General features: G+C 41.8%; 3 protein-coding genes and 1 long non-coding RNA gene across 19 annotated transcripts in view; 1 reads left to right on the top strand and 3 right to left on the bottom strand.

Annotated features, from left to right (window-relative positions):
- Positions 1-985: 985 nt before the first annotated feature.
- DNAJC9 (DnaJ heat shock protein family (Hsp40) member C9) lies at positions 986-5,381 on the bottom strand. The gene is made up of 5 exons (XM_065520906.1): positions 5,123-5,381; positions 4,800-4,940; positions 4,052-4,306; positions 1,974-2,060; positions 986-1,650 (listed from the first exon to the last, which is right to left on the bottom strand). The coding sequence occupies exons 1-5, from the start codon at positions 5,300-5,302 to the stop codon at positions 1,534-1,536; spliced, it is 780 nt and encodes a 259-aa protein (XP_065376978.1). The 5' UTR covers positions 5,303-5,381; the 3' UTR covers positions 986-1,533.
- Positions 986-10,420, bottom strand: MRPS16 (mitochondrial ribosomal protein S16). 4 transcript variants are annotated; one of them, XM_074001850.1, is made up of 7 exons: positions 10,283-10,420; positions 9,568-9,828; positions 5,123-5,632; positions 4,800-4,940; positions 4,052-4,306; positions 1,974-2,060; positions 986-1,650 (listed from the first exon to the last, which is right to left on the bottom strand). In XM_074001850.1, the coding sequence occupies exons 1-3, from the start codon at positions 10,293-10,295 to the stop codon at positions 5,322-5,324; spliced, it is 585 nt and encodes a 194-aa protein (XP_073857951.1). In that variant the 5' UTR covers positions 10,296-10,420; the 3' UTR covers positions 986-1,650; positions 1,974-2,060; positions 4,052-4,306; positions 4,800-4,940; positions 5,123-5,321. The 4 variants fall into 4 exon arrangements, with proteins under 4 accessions (XP_073857951.1, XP_073857950.1, XP_005565584.1 ...); XM_074001849.1 differs by lacking the exons at positions 986-1,650; positions 1,974-2,060; positions 4,052-4,306; positions 4,800-4,940; positions 5,123-5,632 and adding exons at positions 6,953-7,438; positions 8,286-8,803; XM_005565527.5 differs by lacking the exons at positions 986-1,650; positions 1,974-2,060; positions 4,052-4,306; positions 4,800-4,940; positions 5,123-5,632 and adding exons at positions 6,953-7,438; positions 8,664-8,803.
- Positions 10,421-10,549: 129 nt separating this feature from the next.
- On the top strand, positions 10,550-12,484 carry LOC102122727 (uncharacterized). Its single transcript, XR_280657.4, has 2 exons — positions 10,550-11,055; positions 11,936-12,484. It is a non-coding gene; the product is annotated as an uncharacterized lncRNA (long non-coding RNA).
- CFAP70 (cilia and flagella associated protein 70) overlaps positions 11,898-27,023 on the bottom strand; it is a 115,990-nt gene continuing 100,864 nt past the window's right edge. For all 13 annotated transcript variants that reach the window (XR_012417810.1, XM_065520892.1, XM_065520891.1 and 10 more), the window contains 2 exons: positions 14,634-14,681; positions 11,898-12,191 (listed from right to left, as the gene is read on the bottom strand). Coding sequence is in view for 12 of the 13 variants with exons in the window: in XM_065520892.1 (XP_065376964.1) it covers positions 12,111-12,191; positions 14,634-14,681 (129 nt within the window). In the remaining variant the exon portion in view is untranslated. The remainder of the gene's footprint in view (positions 12,192-14,633; positions 14,682-27,023) is intronic.

The following is a 27,023-nucleotide window of genomic DNA, read 5'->3' as shown; positions in this document are numbered from 1 at the left end:
AAGAACCTGCACTAAATTATATTTTTAATACAATTAAAAACTATTTTTAACCTATTTGTAGTCACAAACTGAAAATGTGTCATCTTTACCTTAGAGCTAAAGGCTTACTTTATGCATATGGCATATTTAATAGTCTAAAAATCAAACATTTAAACAGTTCCTAAAAAAGTTCCATATATTCTCATACCAACTCATCTAAATAGAAATGAAAATCTCTGTATTGTTCTCACAAACCATTACCAAAAGTTCACTATAACAATTAGATCACCCGGGCGCGGTGGCTCAAGCCTGTAATCCCAGCACTTTGGGAGGCCGAGACGGGCGGATCACGAGGTCAGGAGATCGAGACCATCCTGGCTAACACAGTGAAACCCCGTCTCTACTAAAAAATACAAAAAACTAGACAGGCGAGATGGCGGGCGCCTGTAGTCCCAGCTACTCGGGAGGCTGAGGCAGGAGAATGGCGTGAACCCAGGAGGCGGAGCTTGCAGTGAGCTGAGATCCGGCCACTGCACTCCAGCCTGGGTGACAGAGCCAGACTCCACCTCAAAAAAAAAAAAAAAAAAACAATTAGATCAATATGGCTTGCCTTTCAAAGTTAAAGAGTCAGAAAGGGGCCTCTAAGAAGTCATTTAGCCCAATTCCCTCACCTTGTTTTCCCTCAAAGCCGGTGCAATTTTTTTTAAACCAAAAAACTGGACATATTTAATACATACAGTTTGACAAGTTTGTATTTCACTCTTTGTTTTGATGTAATAACTTTTATAAAAGGAGACAGATGTTCAGACAAGCTCAGTGAAAGACATTCAGCAATCAGTGGCAGGACTACAACACACATCTCTCTATGCTAGGGAAACCAAGCTCTCTATTATAAAGCTGACAGGGGCTATTGTTTTCCACTTTTCTCTCATCCTAAACACCATTCGCATTTATTCTAGGTCACATTTTTACTGGGATCATTTACAAAGCCCCCAGAACTTAATCATCATGTTTTACTTTTTTTATTTAATCATATACAACTCTTACAAAAATGCTTGAAGTAATTTAACACCCGTACATCAGTACAAAACCTGGCTGAGTAAAATGAAGAGAGGGTCTATTCAAGATCATTAAGACCAAATGTAAACTGGGAAGTATGTGGAAGACAGCTGTCCAGCAAGTATTTGGAAGATGTTCTAGCTGGGTAGAGAGCCTAATCTAACAGACACGCACACTGCAGAAAACAGCATGAACAGAACCACATCTTAGATAAGAGTTCTGTGTACCGAAGATCTATGGAGGCAAGTGCTGTCAGGAAGGACACTACCTCCCTCCGCCCTCCCAACCGTCACCACCAAGTTCCTTCTGGTAAGACCTCACACAATGTCAAGTGCTTTCTAGGAAATACTAAGATGCTTGGTCTACTCAATCTGAAAAATTCAGGCTGGAAAGACACCTTTTCTCAAGAGTTGACTTTTGCCTTCAAATCTTGCCTGCACCTTGCCTACCATGGCATCAATTTACACCTAAGGACCTTTGAAGAGAAAAATTCCATTATTTCTTTTCTTTCTTGAGAGATTTTTTCCCTCCTCCTTTGGAAGATTTGCAGTACTTTGCTTCCATCTGAGCCAGAAAATTGTCCATTTCCTTTTGCCGATCCTTTTGTCTGCTCTGTTTGAGAAGTTAAAACACAAGCTTTCACAACATTATCCATAGACAGAAGGTACTTAGTGGATGCCAGGGGCTGGAAAAGTGGAGTAACTACTAATGGGTAGGAGTTTTTTTGGAATGGTGAAAATGTCCTACAATTGGTGTTAATAATTGTAAAACTTTGTAAATACATTAAAAACCACCAAACTGTACACTTTAAAAGGACAAACGGATGGTATGCGACTTATGTCTTAAAAGAAGAAAACAAAATACAACATTCCAAAGAAAATATTAGCAATAGGAATCAGATCATTAAAGATGTGGCAACAAACTGCCAAGTTTACCTGAATGGCTGCCTTCAGGCTATCCACGCCTTCATCAAGCCCCAACTCCTTTCTGCTCATTTCTGCTTCTTTCGCCTCTTCCTGAGCCTGAAACAGAAACTCACATGAGACTCAGGGCCACCAGAAAATGCTTAAAATACATTCTCTTTCCCAAAAACAAATCTATAATACTGTTTCAATTTGAGGATTATATGAATAGACAAAATGAACAGAATTACATAACTATGTCATTCATTAAAAGGCAACAATGCTGATAGCAAGCATAGATCCTCCGATTCCAATTACCATTTGTTTTTTCCCCAATTCTACTTACTAGAGGTAGGAAGTACTTTGGCACTCATAAATCACATGGTGATAAAAGGGAACATGAGGCCAGATATGGTGGCTCACACCTGTAATCTCCATACCTTGGGAGGCCAAGGTGGGAGGATTACTGGAACTCAGGTGTTTGAGACCTGCCTGGTTAATACAGCAAGACCTCATCTCTACAAAAAATAAAAGAAATGAGCCTGGTGTGGTGGTATGTGCTTGTAGTCCCAGCTACTAGGGAGGCTGAGGTGGGAAGATGGCTTCAGCCTGGGAGTTCGAGGCTGCACTGAGCTGTGATCATGCCTCTGCACTCCAGCCTGGATGATAGAGTGAGATGCCATCTCTTAGAAAAAAGAAGGAAAAAAAAAAAAAAGAAAGAAAGAAAATGATGCAATTGCCAGGATACAGGTACTTCCAATTCCTCCCCTGGAAACCCAATTTACTACATGGGACTGGTGGTGCCTTGTGAACAACCCCAGTTTAAAATGACTTCTGGGTAGTCAGAAGAAACAACATCAATAAACTCAGTTTTAACATTTACTTACCTGATTTCAAAACAGCCTTCCTTTGCCAAGTGTTCCTAGAGCATTGTTTACAAAATACCACAAGCACACCTTAGGGTAACAACTATAAGATGCCCCAACACCCCTTGTGAATTTTCTAACTAGCAATTAATGCTATTAATACTGAGGATGATGATACATTAGAATCCCCATCCCAATAAGACACCCATTTCCTTGTATTCAAATTATCTCTTTAAATTCAGCATCCCCCTAAGGTTTGTTGAACAGTCTCTCAAAACTATGCCATTTTTCTCCTCAAACTCTAGGGAAGTTTCTCAAGTTAACAGTCTACTGTGAATGCAGCTGTGCTCAGTTTCATCTCAGGAAATGAACAACTTAAGATTTGACTGTCAGCTTGAGTCTTAGCAGGTGTAGCCTATGAACCAAAATGCTCTTGATATACACTCCACTGCTCCCCTCAGCTCACCAGAAAGGTCAGCCTCTTATTTAGGCAAAACAGGCCCTTTGAATTTTCACCGGAATCAAAAACGTCAGCTTTCTCTCCGCATGCATCTCCTATGTAAAAGCTGCAGAAAAGTTCCTGAGGGCACTCATGAGAGCAGCAATGGTTCTAAAAGTTGTGTGCTCCTTAAGAGAATCTAATGCCTGATGATCTAAGGTTTCATCCTGAACTACCCGCCCCCCAACTCTCCTCACCCCCACTGTCACTGAAAAAACTGTCTTCCACAAAACAGGTCCCTGGTACCAAAATGGTTGGGGACGGCTGAAGTTTTTCTTTAAAAAAAAGAAAGAAAAGAAATTCTGTGTTCAACTCAAGAATCAAACTCTGGGCAAAGGCCCAAAAATCTGCACTTTTAACAAGACAGTCTCTCTCATTCTCTTTTTACCCCCTCAACCGAGTAAGGATCACTGCCCATCCTGTGTACCTGGGTTCCACTAACTTTATCTCCTGAGAAATGCCTCAGCAATGCTATAAGAATTGGCCCAGAAGAAAAAAGATTTCAGTGCTACTTTACTATGGTAATTTTAAACAATCTATGCAATAAAAATCATCTTAAGCACAACATACTAGAAAAAGGTTTCTCTTGATGAACTGGTATGCCCATTTTATTAGATCAGAACTGTAGATCAAGTTAACCCTAGTCCTTACTTCTGGAGTTTTATATTTACTTCCACTGCTGTAAATACCCTCAAATCCTTTTTGGAAGCAGTCAAAATATAAATCAACAGTATTCAAAATCTTACCCTTCTTTTCCTTGCATTCATCTTTTGTTTCGATTCTTTGACAAAGGCATTATAGGATGGGATCTCTCCAGCGTCAATAGCCTGCTGAATGATACTCCTTATCCTAGGTTCCTCTGTGTACTGCACGCAAAGCACAGACTCCATGATCTGATCCATGTCACCCTTGAAGTCCAGATAGGCCTGTTTAATATCGGCCAGCTCTTCTTCCGAACCTTTGTATGTCTTTTCAAAAGCTTGAATGTCCTCTAAAGATATCTGATAACAAAGGAGATTTGCTTTAACTTTGAGGATTTTACTTTAAATAAAAGATACATTAGTAAAACTAGAGTTAGGTGTTGAATTGCTGCAATGCAACAGTTGCTTGAGTTGAAATTATTGAACCAAATTTTCTATGCTTTAAGCTTTTCCGGAGTCCTCCTTTTTAAATCCAATCTTCGTATCTGCTAACTAGGGACCAGAGAAGTTTCCAACGGTGAAAGGAGATCCAGAATCAGGACTTACATTTGGATATGTAAAATAAAGAACATCCTGCAAAAAAAAAATAAATCTGCCCTTTTCAGTGCAACAATCACATTAACAGGAAATTTAAAGCCTGTTTCAGTAAGTGTGCGTGTATTTATATTTCAAGGCCAAACTCAAAAATTCTAATTCCTACAAAATTAACACAAAATACAAGATCTTAGAGGCAGTCAATAAAGGTTTGTTGATGGATGGTAACAGCCATAAAGAAATCTCCAGAGTCCTTTACCTTTTTAAAGAGTAGCCGCCAATACGCCTCCCAGTCTCGGTCTTGGGTGAGCACAAGAGAGTCCTCGTCCACTGTTCCCTGCTCATCGTACACTGCTCTCTGTTCTCTGTCACTGAGAACGGAATAGACTTTTCCCAGGATCTGAGGGCAGAGAGTATCCGTAAATCGCCCCTGCTCCTCCCACCGAAACCGCGGCGCGAGAAATAAAGATCAGAAGGCGGCGCCAAGCGGAGCTCAGCGCGCTCCCCCGGGACGGGGCCCGGCGGCCAAAAGGCTGGGGACATCCTGGCGGCCCGTCGGCCTCGGGGCGTGACCCCGCATACCTGGAAGCGACGGGTGGCGTCCTCTTTGTCGCCCTCGCCCACCCGGTCCGGGTGTACCTGCAGGGACACCTTGTGGTAGCCTCGTCGGACCTCGCCGTCGGAAGCCTCGCGTCGCACACCCAGCACCCGGTAAAGGTCGGCGGTGCCGAACACTTCCTCGCAAAGCTCCAGCAGCCCCATGCCGGGCAGGGATACGACCTCAGAGGAAGCAGCTGCTGCCAACCGTGCCGGGTACAACCCAGGACTGCTTCTTTTTCCCGCCCAAAATGCCCAGGGCGCCTGCGTCACAAGCACTGAAGGGGCGTGACCACCCCCCCCCGCCCGCGCGCATCCGCGCTTTACGGCGGCCGCAAAACGAGCCGTGACGAGGCAGGCGCGGGCCCGAGTAAATAACACTGGCGCGTGGAGTCGGAGTCCTAGGCCGGCCGCGCGCAGGAGCCAGGTCTTCAAGGAAGTGATGTTGCTCGGTTCTCTCCTCCCCTTGCTCTGGAAATCTGGCGTCCGTCTTACCTTTTAGTGTCCCAGAACAGCTTTTTCAAAAAGTTCATATATTAGCTTGAATTTACAAACTGCTGGCCTATTTTTTAAGTAGAAAATGGCCAAACATCAGCATTCAGCAATTTCACATGGTTCAACAGATTTTTTTTCAAAAATGTTCCCGAAAGGAACAGGTAAAGCTGTAGGCCCAAATAATTTTGCACCCCACTGGTTGGAAATGCTGGGGTACTTTCCCTCTAGCCCTGCAGGAAAAACTCTATACTGAAACCCAAAAAGCACAAAACACAAAAACTCTTACCTAACAGGACTTTCACCTTACACATTGGTGGAGGTAACATGACCCAAGCCCCCGTCTTAATAACAAACTGCTGAAGCAAAGGCGCTTTCTTTTAATAATCTGTGAAGTTCACAGCTGGGTTTGAACATGTTGGATCCCAGGTGGCAGCAGGGTAGGCTGGAGCAATCATCCAAGAGATGGTGAGAAACTTGGGCCTGGAGACCCAAAGCAAGGCTGAAGCTGGGGATAAAACTTTGGAAGTAGGAGAAGCTCACAAAGGAAGTATGCGTATACATGTATTAGACAAAGGATAAACAATGCTAAGTGAATACCCGAGTTGGCAGAAAAATACCTTATCAAATCTTATCCCGACTGATTTAGCATTTTTCAGAATCATTCTGCTCTGCCAATAAGTTTCTGCAAAGCCTCAAACTCTCCAGGATACATTAATATCTTTTAAACCTCCCAGGGTTGCCATGATTTTCAAAGCATTTCTCTTTCCCACATCCAAGATCAAACTCAGCTGAAGTCAGTTCCTCTCAACCTGCCCTGGCATCAAAGTCTCAAAGCAAGCAGGGGCCAACCAGCAACAACCCCGGGGGGGGGTTGCCAACCACAGAATTTAAGATGGCTGGTAATCGTTCTCAGAACATAAAACACAAAATAAGTGGGCACATTGACAGAACCTCCTCTATAAATTTCCTATATCTTAGTCACATAACAGAGTTAAGACATCTGTCTTTGCTCATTTTTTTCCCCTCTATGGACAACATAATATGTTGGGAAGGGCTTTCCAGGAGGGCACAACTGGGGTATGAATCTTACATCACTGGGCAAGTTTCCACCTCTAGGCCTCAGCTTCCCTATCTGTAAAACAGAGATAATCCTACCTACCTTCATGCCTTACAATCGTCACGAATAATCTTGTACACAAAAGGCCTAGGACATATGTAGGTGCTTTACGATATTATCTTTCTTCCAGTTTCTCATATTTTTTAAGGTACTCAAATACATCAATTTTAACATTTTTCTATATACACATTTGCTACTGAAAATTGAAATAGCACATTGAAATACTCTTTTATTGCAACTAAAATTTTCAAAAAACCAGAAAATCAAATTAATTATTATGCTGTAGCCAAATTATGTAATGTTTTCTTTTCTTCTTGAGACAGGGTCTTACTCTGTCACCCAGGCTGGACTGTAGCGGAACAATCACAGTTAAGTATCGGCCTCCTGGGCTCAAGTGATCTTACTGCCTCAGCTTCCCGAGTAGCTGGAACTATGTGTGAGCACCACCACACCCAGCTAATTTTTAAATTTTTTGTAGAGATGGGGTCTTGCTGTGTTGCCCAGGCTGGTCTCAAACTGGTCTCAAGTGATCCTTCCACCTCAGCCTCCCAAAGTGCTGAGATCACAGGTGTGAGCCATTGCCCCAATGGTATCTTTATATTATTTCCTCACAAGTTACTTCAAATTCTTGATGTTGAATTTCATCTCACTGACTTCAGGCTTTTAAAACACATGGGAATGCTTGAGACCTATGGATAGTTGTGAGTCAAATAAAAAAGTAGAGCTAAAGTATACTGAAGTTATTCAAATACATTCAAACTGTAAGATCCCTTATAAATTACTGGCATCAAAGTAGGAAGGAAAAGATACAGGAAGTAAAATGCATCACTCATCACAGGTTGTCAAAATTATTGGTATACAGTTTATCCTAACACAGAGCAGGTTTCTTAACCGTCTCCATAAAATTACCAGCAAGAAAGAAAAGTACAAGAATAAGGTTCACAGCTGAATTGGCTTGGTGTCCTAATTCCCTATTCCAGTATTCTCAGAAGGATCCCATCTATGATATATGCAGAAATCACAGCCACATTTGAATGGTTCAATCTTGATTCATTCTGAACTCCCTTAAGCCCAGCAGTTTCTCATTCCTAAAAGGTAGGTTATTAAACCCCAAAAGCAATTTTCATAACAAATTTACATTTGTATATTTAAGAATATGCATTAAGGCCGGGAGTGCTGGCTCACGCCAGTAATCCCAGCACTTTGGGAGGCCAAGGTGGGCGGATCACAAGGTCAGGAGATCAAGACCATTCTGGCCAACATGGTGAAACCGCATCTCTACTAAAAATAAAAAAGTTAGCTGGGTGTGGTGGCACACACCTGTAGCTCCCCAGCAACTCGGAAGGGTGAGGAAGGAGAATCGCTTGAACCCAGGAGGTGGAGAGTACAGTAAGCTGAGATTGCACCACCGCACTCCAGCCTGGCAACAAAGCGAGACTCCATCTCAAAAAAAAAAAAAAAAAAAAAGAATATGCATTAAGCAAGACAATATAAATCTCCAATTACAAAATCAGTAAGAAAGGTAACTGTTCTTACACTTGCGAGATGAACATGAAGATTTGAACAAGCCGTGAATAGTCTGGCTGGGGGTTTTGAAGCAGGATGTCTTGGAAGCCAGTAGATTGTAAAGTTGTCCAAGAGACCCAGAGCCCCACTCAAAAGTCCAATCCTCCCACAGTCACTGTCTATCCCAAGACAAAGTCCAAAAAAGCTAATTAGTACCCACATCCAGCGCTAAGTCACACAAGAATAAATCTCTCCATGGGCCCTGTGCAGGTCAGGCCAGAAGAGCAAGGACAACTCAGGATACTCCATTTATTGAACTCCAAATCTAACAAAATTAAGATCTCTGCAGAGTGTTTCAAGAGAACCTTGACTTTGTTCCCACTGCTATGCTCACTAAAGTCAGCTCACTTATGTTTCTGTAGCCTCTGTATCTGTAGCTTCTGCATCTGTTTTCTGAGAAGCTAAGAGGACTTCACATGCCCGTTTCCTTCGCAGTCTCTCAGCATTTGTGATCATCATAGGATGCAGAGGGAAAAAGCCAGCAAGACCTAAAAGCAACAGATTTTTCACTTATTATAACACCGTATAAGCCAATGCTTCCCTAGGAACTCTGTCTCACAGAACTGAGGTCTGAGATCTGACCCAGTGCATGGATGCAAACCATGCTCCTCACTTGCCAAACTCTGTACTGCTTCTCCCCGGCAAGGAGACAGTGGATGTCTACTTCCTAATAATATTCCCCTTACTTTAAAAAAGATAAACTGACAGATGACCATTCAAAACATACTATTCCCATTTTTAGCATAAAATACCAGTCACCCAAAAAGTCTTACAAAGGAGTCCACAAAAGGGGCCTCCAGATTCAAAATGCCAATTAGATCACAACTTCAGCTTCCACTTCAGTCCTGAGCAGTGTAGAGGGAACGAAAATAATTCTTTTTTTTTCTTTGAGATGGAATCTCCCTCTGTTGCCCAGACTGGAGAGCAGTGATGCGCTCTTGGCTCACTGCAACCTCCGACTCCTGGGTTCAAGTGATTCTCCTGCCTCAGCCTCCCCAACAGCTGGGACTACAGGCGTGTGCCACCACGCCCAGCTAATTTTTTTTTTTTAGTAGAGACGAGGTTTCACCACGTTGGCCAGGCTGGTCTCGAACTCTTGACCTTAAGTGATCCACCCGCCTCAGCCTCCCAAAATGCTGAGATTACACGCATGAGCCACCATGCCCCGCCAAAAATCATTCTTATACCCACTGTCCTGGAGCTGACTTCAGTTTAAAATCCCCTCAATAAGGTAAGACCAGAACTGAGTTACCCAGAAGCTTTTCCATAGGCTTAGTGAGGTGGGCCCCGCAGCCAATCCAATGACAGATCCTGTCTAGGTTGAGGGCAACGATTTTTTCTCCATGACTGTTGGGCAATGGATCATAGGATCCCAGCTGCTCTACGAAACGGCCATCCCTGGGACACTTGTTGTGAGCAACCACAATGCGGTAGAAGGGCCGGTTGGTGCAGCCACCCAGGGCAAGGCGGATGGTTAAGTGGCCCCCACGGTAGGACTTGTAGAGGAGAGGACCTGTAGAAAAACAGGTGGTTAGGATACACAAAAAAAAAAACAGCACAGAAAGGGCAAAATGACACAGACAGCACAGTTCCCTTTTTCCACTGAAATGTCTCACTTCCAATCTATTCCTGTCAATTCAGTTTAGATGCTATTCTTCTTTGTGAAACCCCTCTTGGCCACTCCAGCCAGCAATGACCTCCTCCTCATACCCAAACCCACTCGGCATGGGCTTCCCATTCACTAGGCTCTGTGACCTTGTGCGAACCTTAGCTGCTTCAGTGGGGTGGAAATTTTTCACCGGTGATTAAGTGGGGAAAAAACTGAGAGGAGGATCAAATGTAAGGCAGTGTGGCTGCTTCAGGTTCGGGTTGCCTCCATCGCGCCTGGGAGAGCACCGCCCGACCCGGCCCCGAACTCCCGAGCCCCGTGACCGCCCGGTACGTCTCGCGGGGACCCGATGACTCACTGAGGTGGACCATGGCGCCGCCGGCATACGGCTCCTCGGAGCGCCCCGCTACCCGCACGCACCAGCTCTACGGCCTTAGCAAGGCAGAAGACAGACAGAAACAAACTGCAGGCCGCACCACCTAGACGTCCAAACCCCGAAAACCTTGACTCCGGAAGCGGATGGTCCACTCGCCCCGCCTCTTCCGCTTGCCGCCCTACACTTCCCACAATGCAACACGGTGACCCCTAACGTACCTTAAACTGCTGCAAAAGAGACGTTTCTCCTGGTGTCTTGTGGGCGTGACGGTGCGATCCCTCTCAGGCTTCTGAGTCTCTGCTGGAGTCAGAAGTTTTGGGCGAATCCCAGGCGCTCCAAGAGAAATGCTACACCATCCATCCATCTTGCAGGCGTTGCTGCCCAGGCGCAACGCTGAGAAGGCAAATACTAAAGGGCGCTGTCCTTTCCTCGTGGAGCTCACAGTCCGCTGGGGAGACCGTGAGATGACAGCGGAGAAACTAGGGCGATCAATAGTACTCAGTGCAAGGAGAGCGAGCAGAGAAGGCAGACTTAATGCTTGCTGAGGAAGACTTCACAGAGGAGGTAGTGTCAGGGCTGAGACTAGAAGAAGGATTATAAGTGACTAGAGTTTACTTTATCCTTCTCGTTAACTAAAACTAATTTACCTCTCACCTTTCCTCCTATTGTCATCCCACCCCTGTCGAGGCAATCACACCTTAAAAAATAAAGGAGAGGTTATTCCTGCTTTTGCCGTGCTGTGATCCAGGGCAGAGGTGAAGTATAATTTTTTTTTTTTTTTTAAACATCTGTAGCCCTAGAATATGGCCTCAGTGATGAGGGAAATGGTGTCTCCTTGGAGCCCTAGTGGTTTAGATCCATGAAGATGCCTGTGAGAAGGTGTCAGTAGTGAGAAGGTGTCAATAGCTCCACCTTCAGCAAAGACCTCTCTATTCAGCTTTTTTCGTTTATTGTTAGTTCCAAAGGGCTAACATGCTCTTTGCCCTAATACAGTGACCCAGCATAGCAGTCTTCCTCCAGGGCCACCTTTGAAAATGATGCCTTAATTCTTTTTTTTTTTTTTTTTTTTTTTTGAGACGGAGTCTTGCTCTGTCACCCAGGCTGGAGTGCAGTGGCCGGATCTCAGCTCACTGCAAGCTCCGCCTCCCGGGTTTACGCCATTCTCCTGCCTCAGCCTCCCGAGTAGCTGGGACTACAGGCGCCCGCCACCTCGCCCGGCTATTTTTTTGTATTTTTTAGTAGAGACGGGGTTTCACCGTGTTAGCCGGGATCGTCTCTCGATCTCCTGACCTCGTGATCCGCCCATCTCGGCCTCCCAAAGTGCTGGGATTACAGGCTTGAGCCACCGCGCCCGGCCTATGCCTTAATTCTTGTATTTCAGTTAACTGAACCTGGCCAGAGACCTTAGCACCAGACTTCCTCCAGGAGTGATCCAATAAGCTTTCATCAGAAACCCTAATAATGACCCCATTATACCTTAATTTTATTATATGTATATATATGCCATATAATTATAGCAATTACACTATAGTTATTTATATAACTAAATACCTACATATAATTCAGTATACATTAACTCCAGAACCACACTGATGAATTTTGAGTTTCATATCTTCATTTTTTATTGTGACCCAGTTTCTTGTCAACCAGTAAAACATCCAGTAACACAGCCAATGGAAATAAATGAATGGGTCTCTGTTTATGGTGAAGATTCTTTCATTCTCCAGCTGCAGACTTGATATGGTGAAACTCTCTGGGAAGGAAAGGAACTCAAGAGTCCCATACGGAAAATTGTTCAGCTGGAGGGGTATCAGAAAGATGGATTTCCAAAGCCAACTGTTTCCTGTAGTGTGTGGATCTCTGCAAGCAGAGCCTCATCTTTCAATTTCAGCTACATGAAAGAGAAAGAAATGGAAATATATATGTCATACGTGATATACTTTATGTGGCTTTGAAGACCCTGCTTTTGTGGGGCTACAGCTAAAGAACATAGTTCCCGGGGATGGAATTGGCTCTTCCTCTTTCCCTACTTCGTGAAAACTCCAGTAGAAGACCTTAGAACCTTGTCCTGGTTACATGGATATGTTTACTTTGTGAAAATTCATCAAGCACTTTGAACAGTCATGATTTGTACATTTTTTTGTAAGATAACTTCATTAAAGTCTACTTTTTTATTTTTAAAAAGTGTTCACATTATTACCAGCATCTCTTGGCTAATGCATAGTATTCCCATCTGGCAAGTGATATCAGGGAATCAGAGACAGAAATCATAGGCTTATATTAGATCTGGTTTTAGTGTTAGAATCTAGAAATGTAGTAGAGGCATCTAGGAGCCTACTGAATACCGATTTTTTCTTAGTAACAAAATCTTAATTTCTTTTCAAGGCAGCAATGCAATCAGCTAAAAAGCCACATTTTCCTGCTTCCCATGCAGCTAGAGGTAGTCATGACCAATTGTGGCCCAATTAAATGTAAACTAAAGTCATTGGGTAGGACACCTGGAGAAGCCCTTTATTTAGGGAAAGTCCTTTAAAGGGAAGTGAAGTAGCATGGCCCCTTTTTCCTTTTTCCCTTATTGTTCTTTAGCTTGCCTGAGACATGGATATGATAGAAAGTTACACTGGCTGTCTTGCAACTATGAGGGATAGAAACTGCATGCTACAATTAGTGCAGCACAAAGATAGATGTTGGGTTCCTTGATGACATTGTGGAGCTGTGGTATGAGCCCTGGACTTTTCATTAGATGAGAAAAAACTAACTTGTTTAAACCACTGTCTTTCAAGTCAAGTTACTTGGAATTCATAACTAATAGAACAGGCCAGGCATGGTGGCCCCCACCTGTAATTCCAACACTTTGGGAGGCTGAAGTGGGTAGATCACTTGAGACCAGGAGTTTGAGACCAGCCTGGCCAACATAGCAAAGCCCTGTCTCTATTAAAAATACAAAAATTAGCTGGACATGGTGGCACATACCTGTAATCCCAGCTACTTGGGAGGCTGAGGCACAAGAATCGCTTGAACCGGGAGGTGGGGGTTGCAGTGAGCTAAGATCGTGCTACTGCACTCCAGTCTGGGCAACAGTGCAAGACTCTGTCTCAAAATATATATGTATATGTAACTGATAGAACAGACCAGGGGTTGTTCATGAGCCAAATCCAGCTCATTACCTGTTTTTTATTTGTTTGTTTTTGAGACGGAGTCTTGCTCTGTCGCCCAGGCTGGAGTGCAGTGGCATGATCTCGGCTCACTGCAAGCTCCACCTCCCGGGTTCACACCATTCTCCTGCCTCAGCCTCCTGAGTAGCTGGGACCACAGGTGCCAGCCACCACACCCTGCTAATTTTTTTGTGTTTTTAGTAGAGACGGGTTTTCACCGTTAGCCAGGATGGTCTCCACTTCCTGACATTGTGATCCAGCCACCTCAGCCTCCCAAAGTGCTGGGATTACAGGCGTGAGCCACCATGCCCAGCCACTACCCGTTTTTTTGTCAGTAAAATTGTACTGGAATACAGCCATTCACTTATGTATTATCTATAGCTGCTTTTGTACTACAAGTGCAGAGTTCAGTAGTTGCAACAGACTATTTGGCCTACAAATCCCCCAAAATTTCCTATTTTGCCCTTTACAGAAAATGTTTGCTGACCCCCTAGACTAGACCAACCCCTACATATTACACGAGGAAAATGAAGCCCACAATATTAACACAGTAAGTTTTTTTTTTTTTTTTTTTTTTTTTTTTTTTTTTTTTTTTTTTTTTTTGAGACGGAGTCTCGCTCTGCCGCCCAGGCTGGAGTGCAGTGGCCGGATCTCAGCTCACTGCAAGCTCCGCCTCCCGGGTTCACGCCATTCTCCTGCCTCAGCCTCCCGAGTAGTTGGGACTACAGGCGCCCGCCACCGCGCCCGGCTAGTTTTTTGTATTTTTTAGTAGAGACGGGGTTTCACCGTGTTAGCCAGGATGGTCTCGATCTCCTGACCTCGTGATCCGCCCGTCTCGGCCTCCCAAAGTGCTGGGATTACAGGCTTGAGCCACCGCGCCCGGCCAACACAGTAAGTTAATGGCAAAACCAGAATCATAATTCAGGTTGACTGACTCCCAGGCTACCTTTCTATTAACTATTATATATTCTCTCTAAAGAGTTGGAAGAAAGATCACCCATGATAATACATAGGTTATTATTACAAACCCAGCAGCCCCTCAACAATGGCAAAGATGCTAAGAAAAGCCTCTAGAAAAATATTCACATTATGAAAATCCTGAATTAAGCCAGTACCTCCCTCCTAATTTCCCACCCTCAACATGGGGCAGGCAAATGACAGAGGCATCTGTGTCATACCTTAATCATGTACTTGTAGGCCTGCTCAGCTTCTAATTGCCGCCCAACCTGAAAAAAAGGACAGCAGCTGGTGATGATGACAGGTCATAAACATTATGGTAAGGAAAATACATTGCCTCAGTTAAGGCAGAGGCACCTACACTTAGGCAGAGGCTTCTACACCTTCCAGTTAAAACTTCTGAATTCAGAGGGAAAGCTAGCAAATGAAAGATGGTAGGGAGAAAAAGGTTTTAAAAAAAAAAAAAAAAATCCTCCTGGTTGGGCACAGTGGCTCATGCCTGTAATCCTAGCACTTTGGGAGGCCGAGGCGGGTGAATCACGAGGTCAGGAGATTGAGATCATCTTGGCTAACACGGTGAAACCGCATCTCTACTAAAAATACACAAAATTAGCTGAGTGTGGTGGCACGTGCCTATAGTCCCAGCTACTCGCAAGGCTGAGACAGGAGAATCGCTTGAACCCAGGAGGTGGAGGTTGCAGTGAGTTGAGATTGTGCCACTGCACTCCAGCGTGGGCGACAGAGTGAGACCCCATCTCAAAAAAAAAAAAAAAAGGAAAAAAAATTCCTCCTTCATTTTGAAAAGCTTAAAGATAACCTGGCCTCTCACCTTTTTGAAAGCACCATGAGTCATTTGTTCCTCTTACGATTGAAGCCATTCTGTTAATAATAATTAACACTTACCAGTCCATACTATGTGATTTACATTGTTTTCATTATTGATATTGTTTTTAGTGCTTTAAGTTCATTCTTAATCCTCAAGACCTAGGAGATAACTACTGTTATTTATTATTCCCAGTTTACAGAGAGGATAAGTAACTTGCGAGGGTTATGAAGCTAGTAAGTAGAGGAGCCAGGTTTAAAACAATGCAGTTTGACTCCAGAGTCCAAGTTTTTAACTACTACATTACTCTGTCTCTAGGAATTAGAAAAAGTAGGTATCAGAATTACTACTATGAAGATCTGGATATGAGATAAGAACACTACTCCCCCCAGTTGATATTATTCTTTGCATGAAGCACTCCTCCAGAAGTTAAATGAGATAATATGAATCCACTATTCTACTTCTTGAGTTTGTCACATAGTAACTAACTTAGAGTATCCAAAGTCACTTAGTAAAGCTTAAATATGTAAGAACCACAGAATGTTCAGGTCTGAAGGGGACCTGGGGAATATCTAGTCCAATTTTCTGACTAATGCTAGTCCATATGAAAGTTTTACTAGTTCACAAAACTTTCATACCCTAAACCCTTACTTCCTACAAATCTACACTTTGAAATGTTCCCACCTGAAGTTCACTGAATTGCCAGCAGCATTTTCCAGCACACCTTCCCTTCCTACCACTATTACTTTGTTTCCCTCCTGCCACAAGGAGGCAGAGGCCCAAATGATGTGAAGATCCAGAATAGCCAAAACAATTTTGAAAAATAATTTTTCTGCTATCATGAACACTGCTGCAGTAAACATACTTGTACTTATCTTCTTCTTCTTCTCCTTCCTCTTTTTGTTTTGAGACAAAGTCTCACTGTCACCCAAGCTGGAGTGCAATGGCACGATCTCAGCACTCTCGCGATCTCAACACTGCAACCTCTGCCCCCTGGGTTCAAGCGATTCTCCTGCCTCAGCCTCCTGAGTAGCTGGGATTACAGATGTTATACATATCTTCTTGTATTTTTCTTAGGATTATATCTAGCTATTGCATTGCCAAATTGTAGATACTAATATAACTAAATGATGCCACATTGTACTTAAAAGTGGTTGTGCCAATTTACATCCAATTGCAATTATGAGAATCTTCATCAGTGCTTGTTGCAGGAAGTCAGGGACCCTGAATGGAGGGACCAGCTGGAGCCATGGCAGAAGAACATAAATCGTGAAGATTTCATGGACATTTATTAGTTCCCCAAATTAATACTTTTATAATTTCTTACACCTGTCTTTAGTGCAGTCTGTGAACATAAATTGTGAAGATTTCATGGACATATATCACTTCCCCAATCAATACTCTTATAATTTCCTATGCCTATCTTTACTTTAATCTCTTAATCCCGTCATCTTCATAAACTGAGGATGTATGTCGCCTCAGGATCCTGTGATGATTGCAGGGATTCACAAATTGTTTGTAGAGCATGTGTGTTTGAACAATATGAAATCTGGGCATCCAAAAGGAACAGGATGGCTGCAATTTTCAGGGAACAAGGGAGATAACTATTGGTCCTCACTGCCTGTGGGGCCAGAGAGAACAGAGTCATATTTCTCTTCTTACAAAGGCGAATAGGAGAAATATCGCTAAATTCTTTTTCTCAGGAGGGAACAGCCCTGAGAAAGAGAATGCATTCCCAGGGGTATGTCTCTAAAATGGCTGCTCTGGGAGTGTCTGTCTTATACGGTTGCAGAAAAGGGATGAAATAAGTCCCGGTCTCCTGTAGCGCCCCCAGGCTAATTAGGATTAGGAAATTCCTGCCTAGTAAATTTTAGTCAGACCAGTTGTCTGCTCTCAAACCCTGTCTCCTGATAAGATGTTATCAATGATAATGCGTGCCCAGTGGAACATGAAATTTCATCAGCAATTCTAATTTCGCCCTGGTCTTGTGATCTCGCTCTGCCCCCATTTGCCTTGTGATATTTTATTCCCCTTGAAGAATGTGATCTCTGTGACCCACACCCTATTTGTACACCCCTCCCCTTTTGAAATCCATAATAAAAACTTGCTGGTTTTGCAGCTCAGGGGGCATCACGGAACCTGCCGACATGGGAGGTCTCCCCCGAACACCCAGCTTTAAAATTTCTCCTTTTGTACTCTTTCCCTTTATTTCTCAGACCGGCCGACACTTAGGGAAAATAGAAAAGAACCTACATTGAAATACTGGGGGCTGGTTCCCCCGATAAGTGCTAATACCATACTTAAATTTTTGCCAATCTGATGGCTGTGAATTTCTGCCACATCATTATTCTAAGTTGCATTCTTATGCTTACTAGTGACACAGAGCTTCTTCTCATACATGTATTAACTTTTACAATCTCCACATTAGCAAACTGCATATTCCTATGTTGTCCCCCATGCCCCTCCCCCTCCTTTTTTTTTTTTCTTTTTTGAGACAGGGTCTGGCTCTGTCATTTAGGCTGGAGTGCAGTGGCACAATCACAGCTCACTGCAGCCTCAACCTTCCCGGCTCAAGTGATTTTCCCACAGTTTTAAAGTTGGAAACTCAGGTATAAAAAATGACACTAAAATAAAGTTTAAGGACTTTATTATAAATATTTGCAGAATTTATAACAGAGGATTAGCATCCAGGTTATATAAACAGCTGCTACAATAAGGAAAATCTCTACAATCTGATTTTAAAATGGGCACAGGGCTGGGTGCAGTGGTTCATGCCTGTAATCCCTGCACTTTGAGAGGCTGAGGGGGAAAGATTGCATGAGCCCAGGTGTTTAAGACCAGCCTGGGCAACACGGTGAGACTCTGTCTCTATAAAAAATGAAAAAATTAGGCGTGGTGGCACACATCTGTTGTCCCAGCTACTTGGGGGGCTGAGGCAGTAGGATCACTTGAGCCCAGTAGGTCGAGGCAGCAAGTGAGCTGTGTTCCTGCCACTGCACTCCAGCCTGGATACCAGAGCAAGAGCCTGTCTCAAGAAAAAAGAAAAAAAAAGGACTCAGATCTTAGATCTTTAGGGTTGGGCACAGAGGCTCATGCCTGTAATCACAGCTCTTCGGAAAGCTGAGGCATGAGGATTACTTGAGGCCAGGAGTTCAAGACTAGCCTGGGCAACATAGTGAGACTCTGTCTCTACACAAAATAAAATAAAATAAATTATCCAGGAGTGGTGGTGCATGCCTGTAGTCCCAGCTACTCCGGAGGCTGAAGCAGGAGGATCCCTTGAGCCCAGGATCATCCCACTGCACTGCACTCCAGCCTCAGCAACAGAGCAAGACCCTATCTCTTAAGAAAAAAAACTTAGGTCTTTAAACCAGTTGGAATTGTGTGTGGTGTGTGAGGTAAGGAACTAATTTTTTTTTTTAATGTGGATAGTAGCCAGTTGTCCTATCACCATTTAGTGAAGAATCCATCTGTTTCTCATTTTGCAGGTGCTATATAGTGTCTTTATAAAAAATAGCTATATTAAGGCATAACTTACATGCCATAAAATTCACTAATTTTAATGTTATGTTGTGCAAGCATCAGCACAATCCAGTGTTAGAAGACTCCTACTACTCCAAAAAGTTCTTTCATGCCTGTTTGCACTTACTCTCCATCCTCACCTTTGGCTCCAGGCAACCATTGATCTATTTTCCTTATTTCAAGTAAATAGAATCAAATAATATATAGTCTTCTGTGCCTTGCTTTTTTCACTTACCATAATATTTTTGAGGTTTATCCATATTATTACATGAATCAGAATTTCATTTTAACTGCTGAGTAGTACTCCATTGTGTAAATATTCCTCATTTTGTTTACCCATTCACTGATGGACATGTAAAATGTTCCCAGTTTTGTGCTATTATTAAATGCTGTGATAAAAATTCGTATACAAATTTTTGTGTGGACATATGTGTTTGTTTCTCTTAGCTAGATATAGAGAAGTAGAATTGCTGGGACATATGGTAAATATATGTAACTTTTTTAGAATCTGACAGACTGTTTACCAAAGTGTTGTACCAATTTACAACCCTATCAGTAATGTATGAGGATTCCAGTTTATCACATCCTTGTTACTACTTGGCATTGTCTATCTTTTTTTTTTTGAGACAAGATCTCATTCTGTCACCCAGGCTGGAGTGCAGTGGTGCCATCACAGGGGCTCACTGCAGCCTCAACCTTCCAGGATCAGGTGATTCTCTCATCTCAGCCTCCCAAGCACCTGGGACTACAGTCACCCGCCACCACACCTGGCTAATCTTTGTATTTTTTTAATTTTTTTAATTTTTTATTTACTGTATTAGTCAGTTTTCATGCTGCTGATAAAAACATACCAGAGACTGGGCAATTTACAAAGGAAAGAGGTTTAACTGGACTCACAATTCCAAGTGGCTGGGGAGGCCTCACAATCATGGTGGAAGGCAAAGAGGAGCAAGTCACGTCTTACGTGGATGGCAGCAGGCAAAAAGAAGCTTGTGTAGGGAAACTCCCGTTTTTAAAACCATCAATCTTGTGAGACTCATTCACTCCAGGAGAGCAGTGCAGAAAAGAGCCACCCCCATAATTCAATCACCTCCCACCTGGTTCCTTCCACAACAAGTGGGAATTGTGGGGGTTACAATTCAAGATGAGATTCGGGTAGGGACACAGCCAAATCATATCAGATGGGGTTTCACCATGCTGTCCAAACTGGTCTCAAACCCCTGGGCTCAAGCAATTTGCCTGCCTTGGCCTCCCAAAGTGCTGGGATTACAGGCATGAGCCACCATGCCTGGCTTATCTTTTTGATTTAAGCTATTCTAGTGGGTGTGTAGTGTGTTGTCAATCTGCATTATTTTAAGGGGTATTTAAAATTTTTTCTGACAATTTCAGATTAAATAAAAGTTACAAAAACAGTTCTCTCTTCCTTCTCTCAGGAAGGAATACATGTACTGTATACATATACAAAATATATGTATACATATACAAAATATATGTATACAGTAGTCCCCCTTATCTGAGGTTTTGCTTTCCACACCTTCACTCACCCAAGGTCAACCTCAGCCCACCAAGATCTGAAAATATTACATAGAAAATTCCAGAAATAAACAACTCATAGGTTTTAAAATGCACACTGCTGTTATGAGGAGCGTGATGAAATCTTGTGCCATCCCTCCCAGGACATGAGTCATCCCTTTGTCCAGTATATCCCCACGTAGACGCTACCTGCCAGTTAGTCACTTCATAACTCTCTCCGTTATCAGTTCAGCTGTCACGATCTCACAGTGCTTGTATTCAAGCCACCCTTATTTTACTTAATAACGGACTCAAAGCACAAAAGTAGTGATGCTGGCAATTTGGATATGCCAAAGAGAAGCCATAAAGTACTTCCTTTTCATGAAAAGGTGAAAGCTCTTGACTTAATCAGGAAAGAAAAAAAATTGTGTGCTAAGGTTGCTGAGATCTGTGGTATGAACTTATCTTTTATCCATGAAATTGTGAAGAAGGAAAAATAAATTGTGAATATTTAGTAGCACCTGTGGGCTATTAGAAAAAAAATTTAATAATTATTTTTGAAAATAAATTCATGCATAGTATATATAGGATTCAGTACTATCCTTTGTTATAAGTATCCACTGGGGGGGTCTTGGAACATATCCCTGGGGTACAAGGAGTGATTACTGTATGTGTGTGTGTATAAAAGTTAGAAAAATATAGAAAAGTTAAAAATATATAGAAAAGTTAAAGTATATATGTGTGTGTATATCTATATAAACACACACCTAACTTTTCCTGAACATTTGCAAGTAAATTAGAGATATAATTTAATTTTAGTACTTTAGGGTGTGTTTTCTAAAATCAAGGATATTCTCCTATATAACCACAGTACCATTATCACAATCAGGAAGTTAGTATAGATAGAATACTATTATCTAATCTACAGACCTTATCAAGATTTTTCCAATTGTTCCAATAATATCATTCATTCATTTCTTCATTCACTCATTCACTTCTTTGAGACAGGATCTTGCTGTATCGCCCAGACTGGAGTGCAGTGGTGTGAACATAGCTCACTGCTGCCTCGACCTCCTGGGCTCAAGCAATCCTCCTCCCACCTCAGCTTCCCAAGTAGCTGGGACTACATGGTGCCATCATGCCCAGCTAGTTTTTTTAATGTTTTGTAGAGATAAGGTCTCACTATGTCGCCCAGGCTGTTCTTAAATTCCAGGGCTCAACTGGCCTCCCAAAGTGCCAGGAATACAGGCATGAGCTACTACGCCCAACCCAATAATGTCCTTTATAAGAAAATAAAATCCAAGATCACGCATTGTATTCATTATTTATGTCTCCAGTTTCTTTTAATCTGGAATAGTTCTTGAGTCTTTGTGTTTCATGATATTGGCATTTTTGTTTTAAAAATATAGAGCGCTATTTTGTAAACTATTCCTCAATTCATGTTTGTCTGATGTTCCCTCATAATCATATCAGGTTATGAACATTTAACAGGAATACCATAAAAATGCTGTGTTCTCAGTGCACCATATGAGGAAGCACAAGATACTTATCTCAATACTTGTGATGTTAACTTTATTACATTGCTATCTGCCAGGTTTTTCTACTTTAATGTTACTATTGTCCCCTTTGTAATTAGTAAGTATTTTGTGAGGAGATACTTTGAGACTATGAAATATTCTCTTACTCCTTGAACTTTTCAACCATAATTTTAGCATACACTGATGACTGTCCACTGAATCTATTGTGATGGTTTCCAAATTGCGATTTTCCAATTCCATCATTCTTCATACATTTAGCAGTTGGCCTTTGACCGTAAGCTTTCCTTTCTCTCACCACTTATTTGTTTAATTATATCACAGTGGGCTCATAGATTCTTATTTGTAATCCTTTTCTACAATTATATATTTGGATGCTCAAATTATCCTTGTTTTAGCCAGGGGGAGTCCCCACTTTAAGCTAGTTCCTGTTTCTTTTATTTTTTCCCTATGCCATTTTGATATGTGCCAGTCTTTCTTTCAACATTTTTTATTTTCTGACTCAACAAGACATCTCAGACTCATCTTTCACTTTCCGGGCACTAGTTCTGGAATTTTTGGCCATCTTTCAAGAAGCCTCTGGTTCCCCGACAAACCCTTTCCTTCTAAAGTGGACAAATGCCCTATTTCTTAAATGGATTTAGAAACCAAGACCTGAGCATTAGATGTGCTTATGGCCCCTGCCACCACTATTTATTTTTGAGACATAGGTATTTAGATACATATGAATATATTTCTATAAATACACATATATTTCTACCTATTTATACCTGTATCTATTTAATCTATCAAACAAGGAGCTCTTATCAGTATCTCCCATTCTAATTCACCACTACAAGGTTATTCTATCCTTCTTGTTTCCACATTTGTAACTTCCTTTGAAGCACAGTGAAAAATGTGACTCCCATTATCCACAACATAATTATTTGTTAAATCATAGAATACCTAGTAATTTCAGAACTGCTAACTCATGCCTCTGCAAAAATGAAGCCTAAAACTATACTTTAAATGTGTATAAAGGTTTTTTTTTCTCTTTAGCCTGATACATAGTATGTATTAGTCTACATTGCAAAGAATGTTTTCAAAAGTACCACGAGTTAATTATTTTTCTGCATTGTCAGTGTAATTACGTTATTCACTTGAAATACAATTTTATTTGGTTTTGTTTGTACGTAATTATGTGGTCTCCCCATTTCTTGCTGATTTTCTTTTTTAAAAAATACATGAAATATTAGCATGGTCCCAAAAGTCAGAACTCTACAAATAGGGACAATCACAGTGTCATTCCCCTCATTTCCTCCCTCCTCTACCCATGCCCACTCATGTCCTGTAGAATCTACTCTCATTAATCTCTGGTTTATCCTTCCTGTGCTTCTTTTGGCACTAAAGAAGAGATTCGTGTATATTTTCTTCTTTTTCCTTCTTTCTTTCTTTCTTTTTTTTTTTTTTGAGACGGAGTCTCGCTCTGTCGCCCAGGCTGGAGTGCAGTGGCCGGATCTCGCTCACTGCAAGCTCCGCCTCCCGGGCTTATGCCATTCTCCTGCCTCAGCCTCCCAAGTAGCTGGGACTACAGGCACCCACCACCTCGCCCGGCTAGTTTTTTGTATTTTTTAGTAGAGACGGGGTTTCACCGGGTTAGCCAGGATGGTCTCGATCTCCTGACCTCGTGATCCGCCTGTCTTGGCCTCCCAAAGTGCTGGGATTACAGGCTTGAGCTACCGCGCCCAGCCGACATTGATTTTTATATTGATCTTTTATCCAGCAGCTTTGTCCATCCACTTCTTTGTGTTAATCTTCATTGACTACATTTATATTATTCAAAAGTCAAAAGGATATAATAAAGCATACATTGAGTTTTGCTTCCACCTGTCTCCTTATACACCCTGTTCCCCAATGACTGCCCTGTGTAGTAACCATCATTGTTAGTTTATTATCTACCATTTCAGTACTGAACTCTTTTATTACATATTTCGGTTTGCTTGTAGATTTTCTTGGGTTCCTACCTAATCCTTTTACCTTCAATTTCTTTTATGTGTGTATGTATGTGTGTTATTGCCTTAATGGAACCTCCACTATAGTTTCGAGTAGAAGTGACAATAACATTTTCCTTATCTTGTTCCTGACGTCAAAAGGAATGCTTCTAACTTTTCACCATTTCATATAATAGTTTAGATTTTGGGACATGTAGTTTCAGATTTTAAAAAAGCTAGTTTGTTTTTATAAAAAGTCATGAATGGGTATTAACTTTAGCCAATGATTTAGTTTTTTTAATAATTAATAGAATAAGAATAGCCAATGATTTTAATTTAGTTTCCATTTTGCTGCTAATATTATTTGTGTCTTCCCATTTTAAACAAAATTCTTAGTCATGCAAGAGGTTTGTCTGTTCACTAGTCTCTGCAAAAAACAGCTCATAATTTTGTTAATCCTATTATGTCTTTGTTGAAATTTTCATTTATTTCTACTCCTTATCATTTTCTCAATTATTTCTTTGGGTTTCCTTACTTTCCCTTTACTACTTTATTTATTTAAATAATTAATTCATTGATTTTCAATCTTTGTTCTAACATATGTATTTAATGCTATAAATTATCCTCTATTTATTGCTTTAATTTTATCCCATAATTCTAATATATATTGGCTTTGCTTTTATTCAGCCTCATTTCAGTTACTTACTGAAGTATAATAAACCAATCCAAAACTTAATGGCTTAAAATACAATATGTTATTTCTCAAAATTCTACAGGTAATTTGGACTGTTTTGCTGGTTTTCCCGGAGATCACTCATGCAGCTGAGGTCATATGACAATTTGGCTAGGACTTAAGGATCCAAGAAAACCTTACTCAAATAGCAGTTAATGTTGGCTGTTGGCTGGAGTGATTCAGTTCTCTTCCATGTGGACTCCTATAGCCTTCTATAGGCTAAACTGGGCTTCTTCACAGCACAGTGGTCCCACAGTTTCAAGAGAGCAAGAGTGGTAGCTGAAGGCTTCTAAAAGCCTAACCTCCGATAATTCACACAATGTCACTTCCATCATATTCTACTGGTCAGGGAAAATCACAAGTTTAGCTTAGATTCAAGGGGGTGGAGAAATGAGAGACTCCGTCTCTTGACGGGAGTGAGTGGCAATATAACATTGCAAAAGATGTGGACATGACAGCATAATTAAATGGGGACCATTATTATAAAAATCTACTACAAGGCCTAATTTTCTACTGCTGTGTATAACACCCATTTATCATATCACATTTTCCATAGATCAGAAGCCTGACATTATTCAACTAGTTCTTTGCTTAGGGTCTCACAAGGCCAAAATGAAGGTGTCATCTGTGCTGGGTTCTCATCTGCAGGCTCTGGAGAAGACTGTACTCCCAAGCTTATTCAGGTTGTTAGTAGAATTCAGTTCTTTGTGCTTGTAGGTTCCTATAAGGTCCCTATTTCCCTGCTGGCTCTCAGCAGGGGCTGCTGTTAGCTTCTGGATGCCACCCACATTCCTTGACATGTGGTCCTTCTCCATATTCAAGCCAGGGATGCTATACTGAATGATTCTTATGTTTCAAATCTGACTTCCTTTCTGCCCCCATCACCAGAGAAAACTCTGCTTTTAGAAGATTTACCTGACTGGGTCAGGTCCACCCAGATAATATCTGTATTTTAAGGTCAACTGATTTGGTATTTTACTTACATCTGCAAAATCATTTCACAGCAGTACCTACATTAGTGTTTAATAGATTAATCTTACGGGAGGGGGCCATCTTTAGACTTCTGCCTAGCACAGAAGACTTCATATTTGAAGTGTCACAAGGTTTCTTCATTGACTTATTAATTACAAGCATGTTTTCAGTTTCCAAAGGTATATGAGTCCTTTTTTTTTTTTTTTTTGAGACGGAGTCTCGCTCTGTCGCCCAGGCTGGAGTGCAATGGCCGGATCTCAGCTCACTGCAAGCTCCGCCTCCTGGGTTCATGCCATTCTCCTGCCTCAGCCTCCCCAGTAGCTGGGATTACAGGTGCCCGCCACCTCGCCCGGCTAATTTTTTTTGTATTTTTAGTAGAGATGGGGGGGTTTCACCATGTTAGCCAGGATGGTCTCGGTCTCCTGACCTCGTGATCCACCCGTCTCGGCCTCCCAAAGTGCTGGGATTACAGGCTTGAGCCACCGCGCCCAGCCCAAGTATATGAGTCTTTTGGGCTTTCTTTTAGTTGTTGATTTATCATTTCACTGCCATGTGATCTGTATGTATTTGTTGAACTCCTCTTTCTGGTTTTGCATGTGGTCAACTTTTATAAATAACTCATTTGAACTTGAAAAGAATATGTGTCCTCTCATTGTTAAGTGAAGAGTTCTATATTGGTGTTTGAACTCAAACCTGTTGAATGGGTTATACATCTGTGTATATATATATTCTATTTTTTTCCTATTTGACTTATCAAGTTCTAAGAGAAGCATATTATGGTATTCCATACTGGCCCTTTTAGTTTAAAGATGAGAAAATTGAGGCCCAATAAAGTAAGGTGACTTGCCTCAGATCCTAGAGCTAGTTAGGGGAGAGCTGGGGTAAGAACTCTTTTTATTTTCTTTTATTTATTTATTTATTTATTTATTTATTTATTTATTTGAGATGAGGTCTCACTCTGTCACCCAGGTTGGAGTGTAGTGGCACAATCTCAGCACCCTGCAACTTCTGCCTCCCAGGCTCAAGCGATCATCCCACCCCAACCCTTGAAAGTAGCTGGGACCACAAGCTCTCCACACCATCCCTGGCTAATTTTTTGTAGAGGCAGGGTTTTGCCATGTTCCCCAGGTTGGTCTCAAACCCTGAGCTCAAGTGATCCACCTGCCTCAGCCTCCCAAATTGCTGGGGTTACAAGTGTGAGCCACTACACCCGGCCAGACCTCAGGTATTTTTAAAATATTGATATTTGGAATATTTACACTAAACAGAAAATCTAGTAATTTTTGTTTTGTTCATTTCACTTATAATAATACTCCCCATCAATTTGGTGTCATATTGGCCAGTGGAAAACTGAGGGCTGCTCTCATTATTCCCAATGTGGTCTTAGACTGATATGCAAGTTATTTAAGTCTAACTATGGGAGAGTTACTTTTAATAGGTAAAGCACCTACCATGAACTCCCACATTACCCTCCACCCAATATCCCCTCTAAATCAAGGACAAGCACCCTCAGCCAGCATTTCAATGGGAAGAAATGATTCAGA

Source organism: Macaca fascicularis, chromosome 9, assembly GCF_037993035.2.
Source record: "Macaca fascicularis isolate 582-1 chromosome 9, T2T-MFA8v1.1".
NCBI lineage: Eukaryota > Metazoa > Chordata > Mammalia > Primates > Cercopithecidae > Macaca > Macaca fascicularis.
Note: the sequence above shows the minus strand (reverse complement) of the source record. Positions and strands in the feature narration are given on the sequence as shown.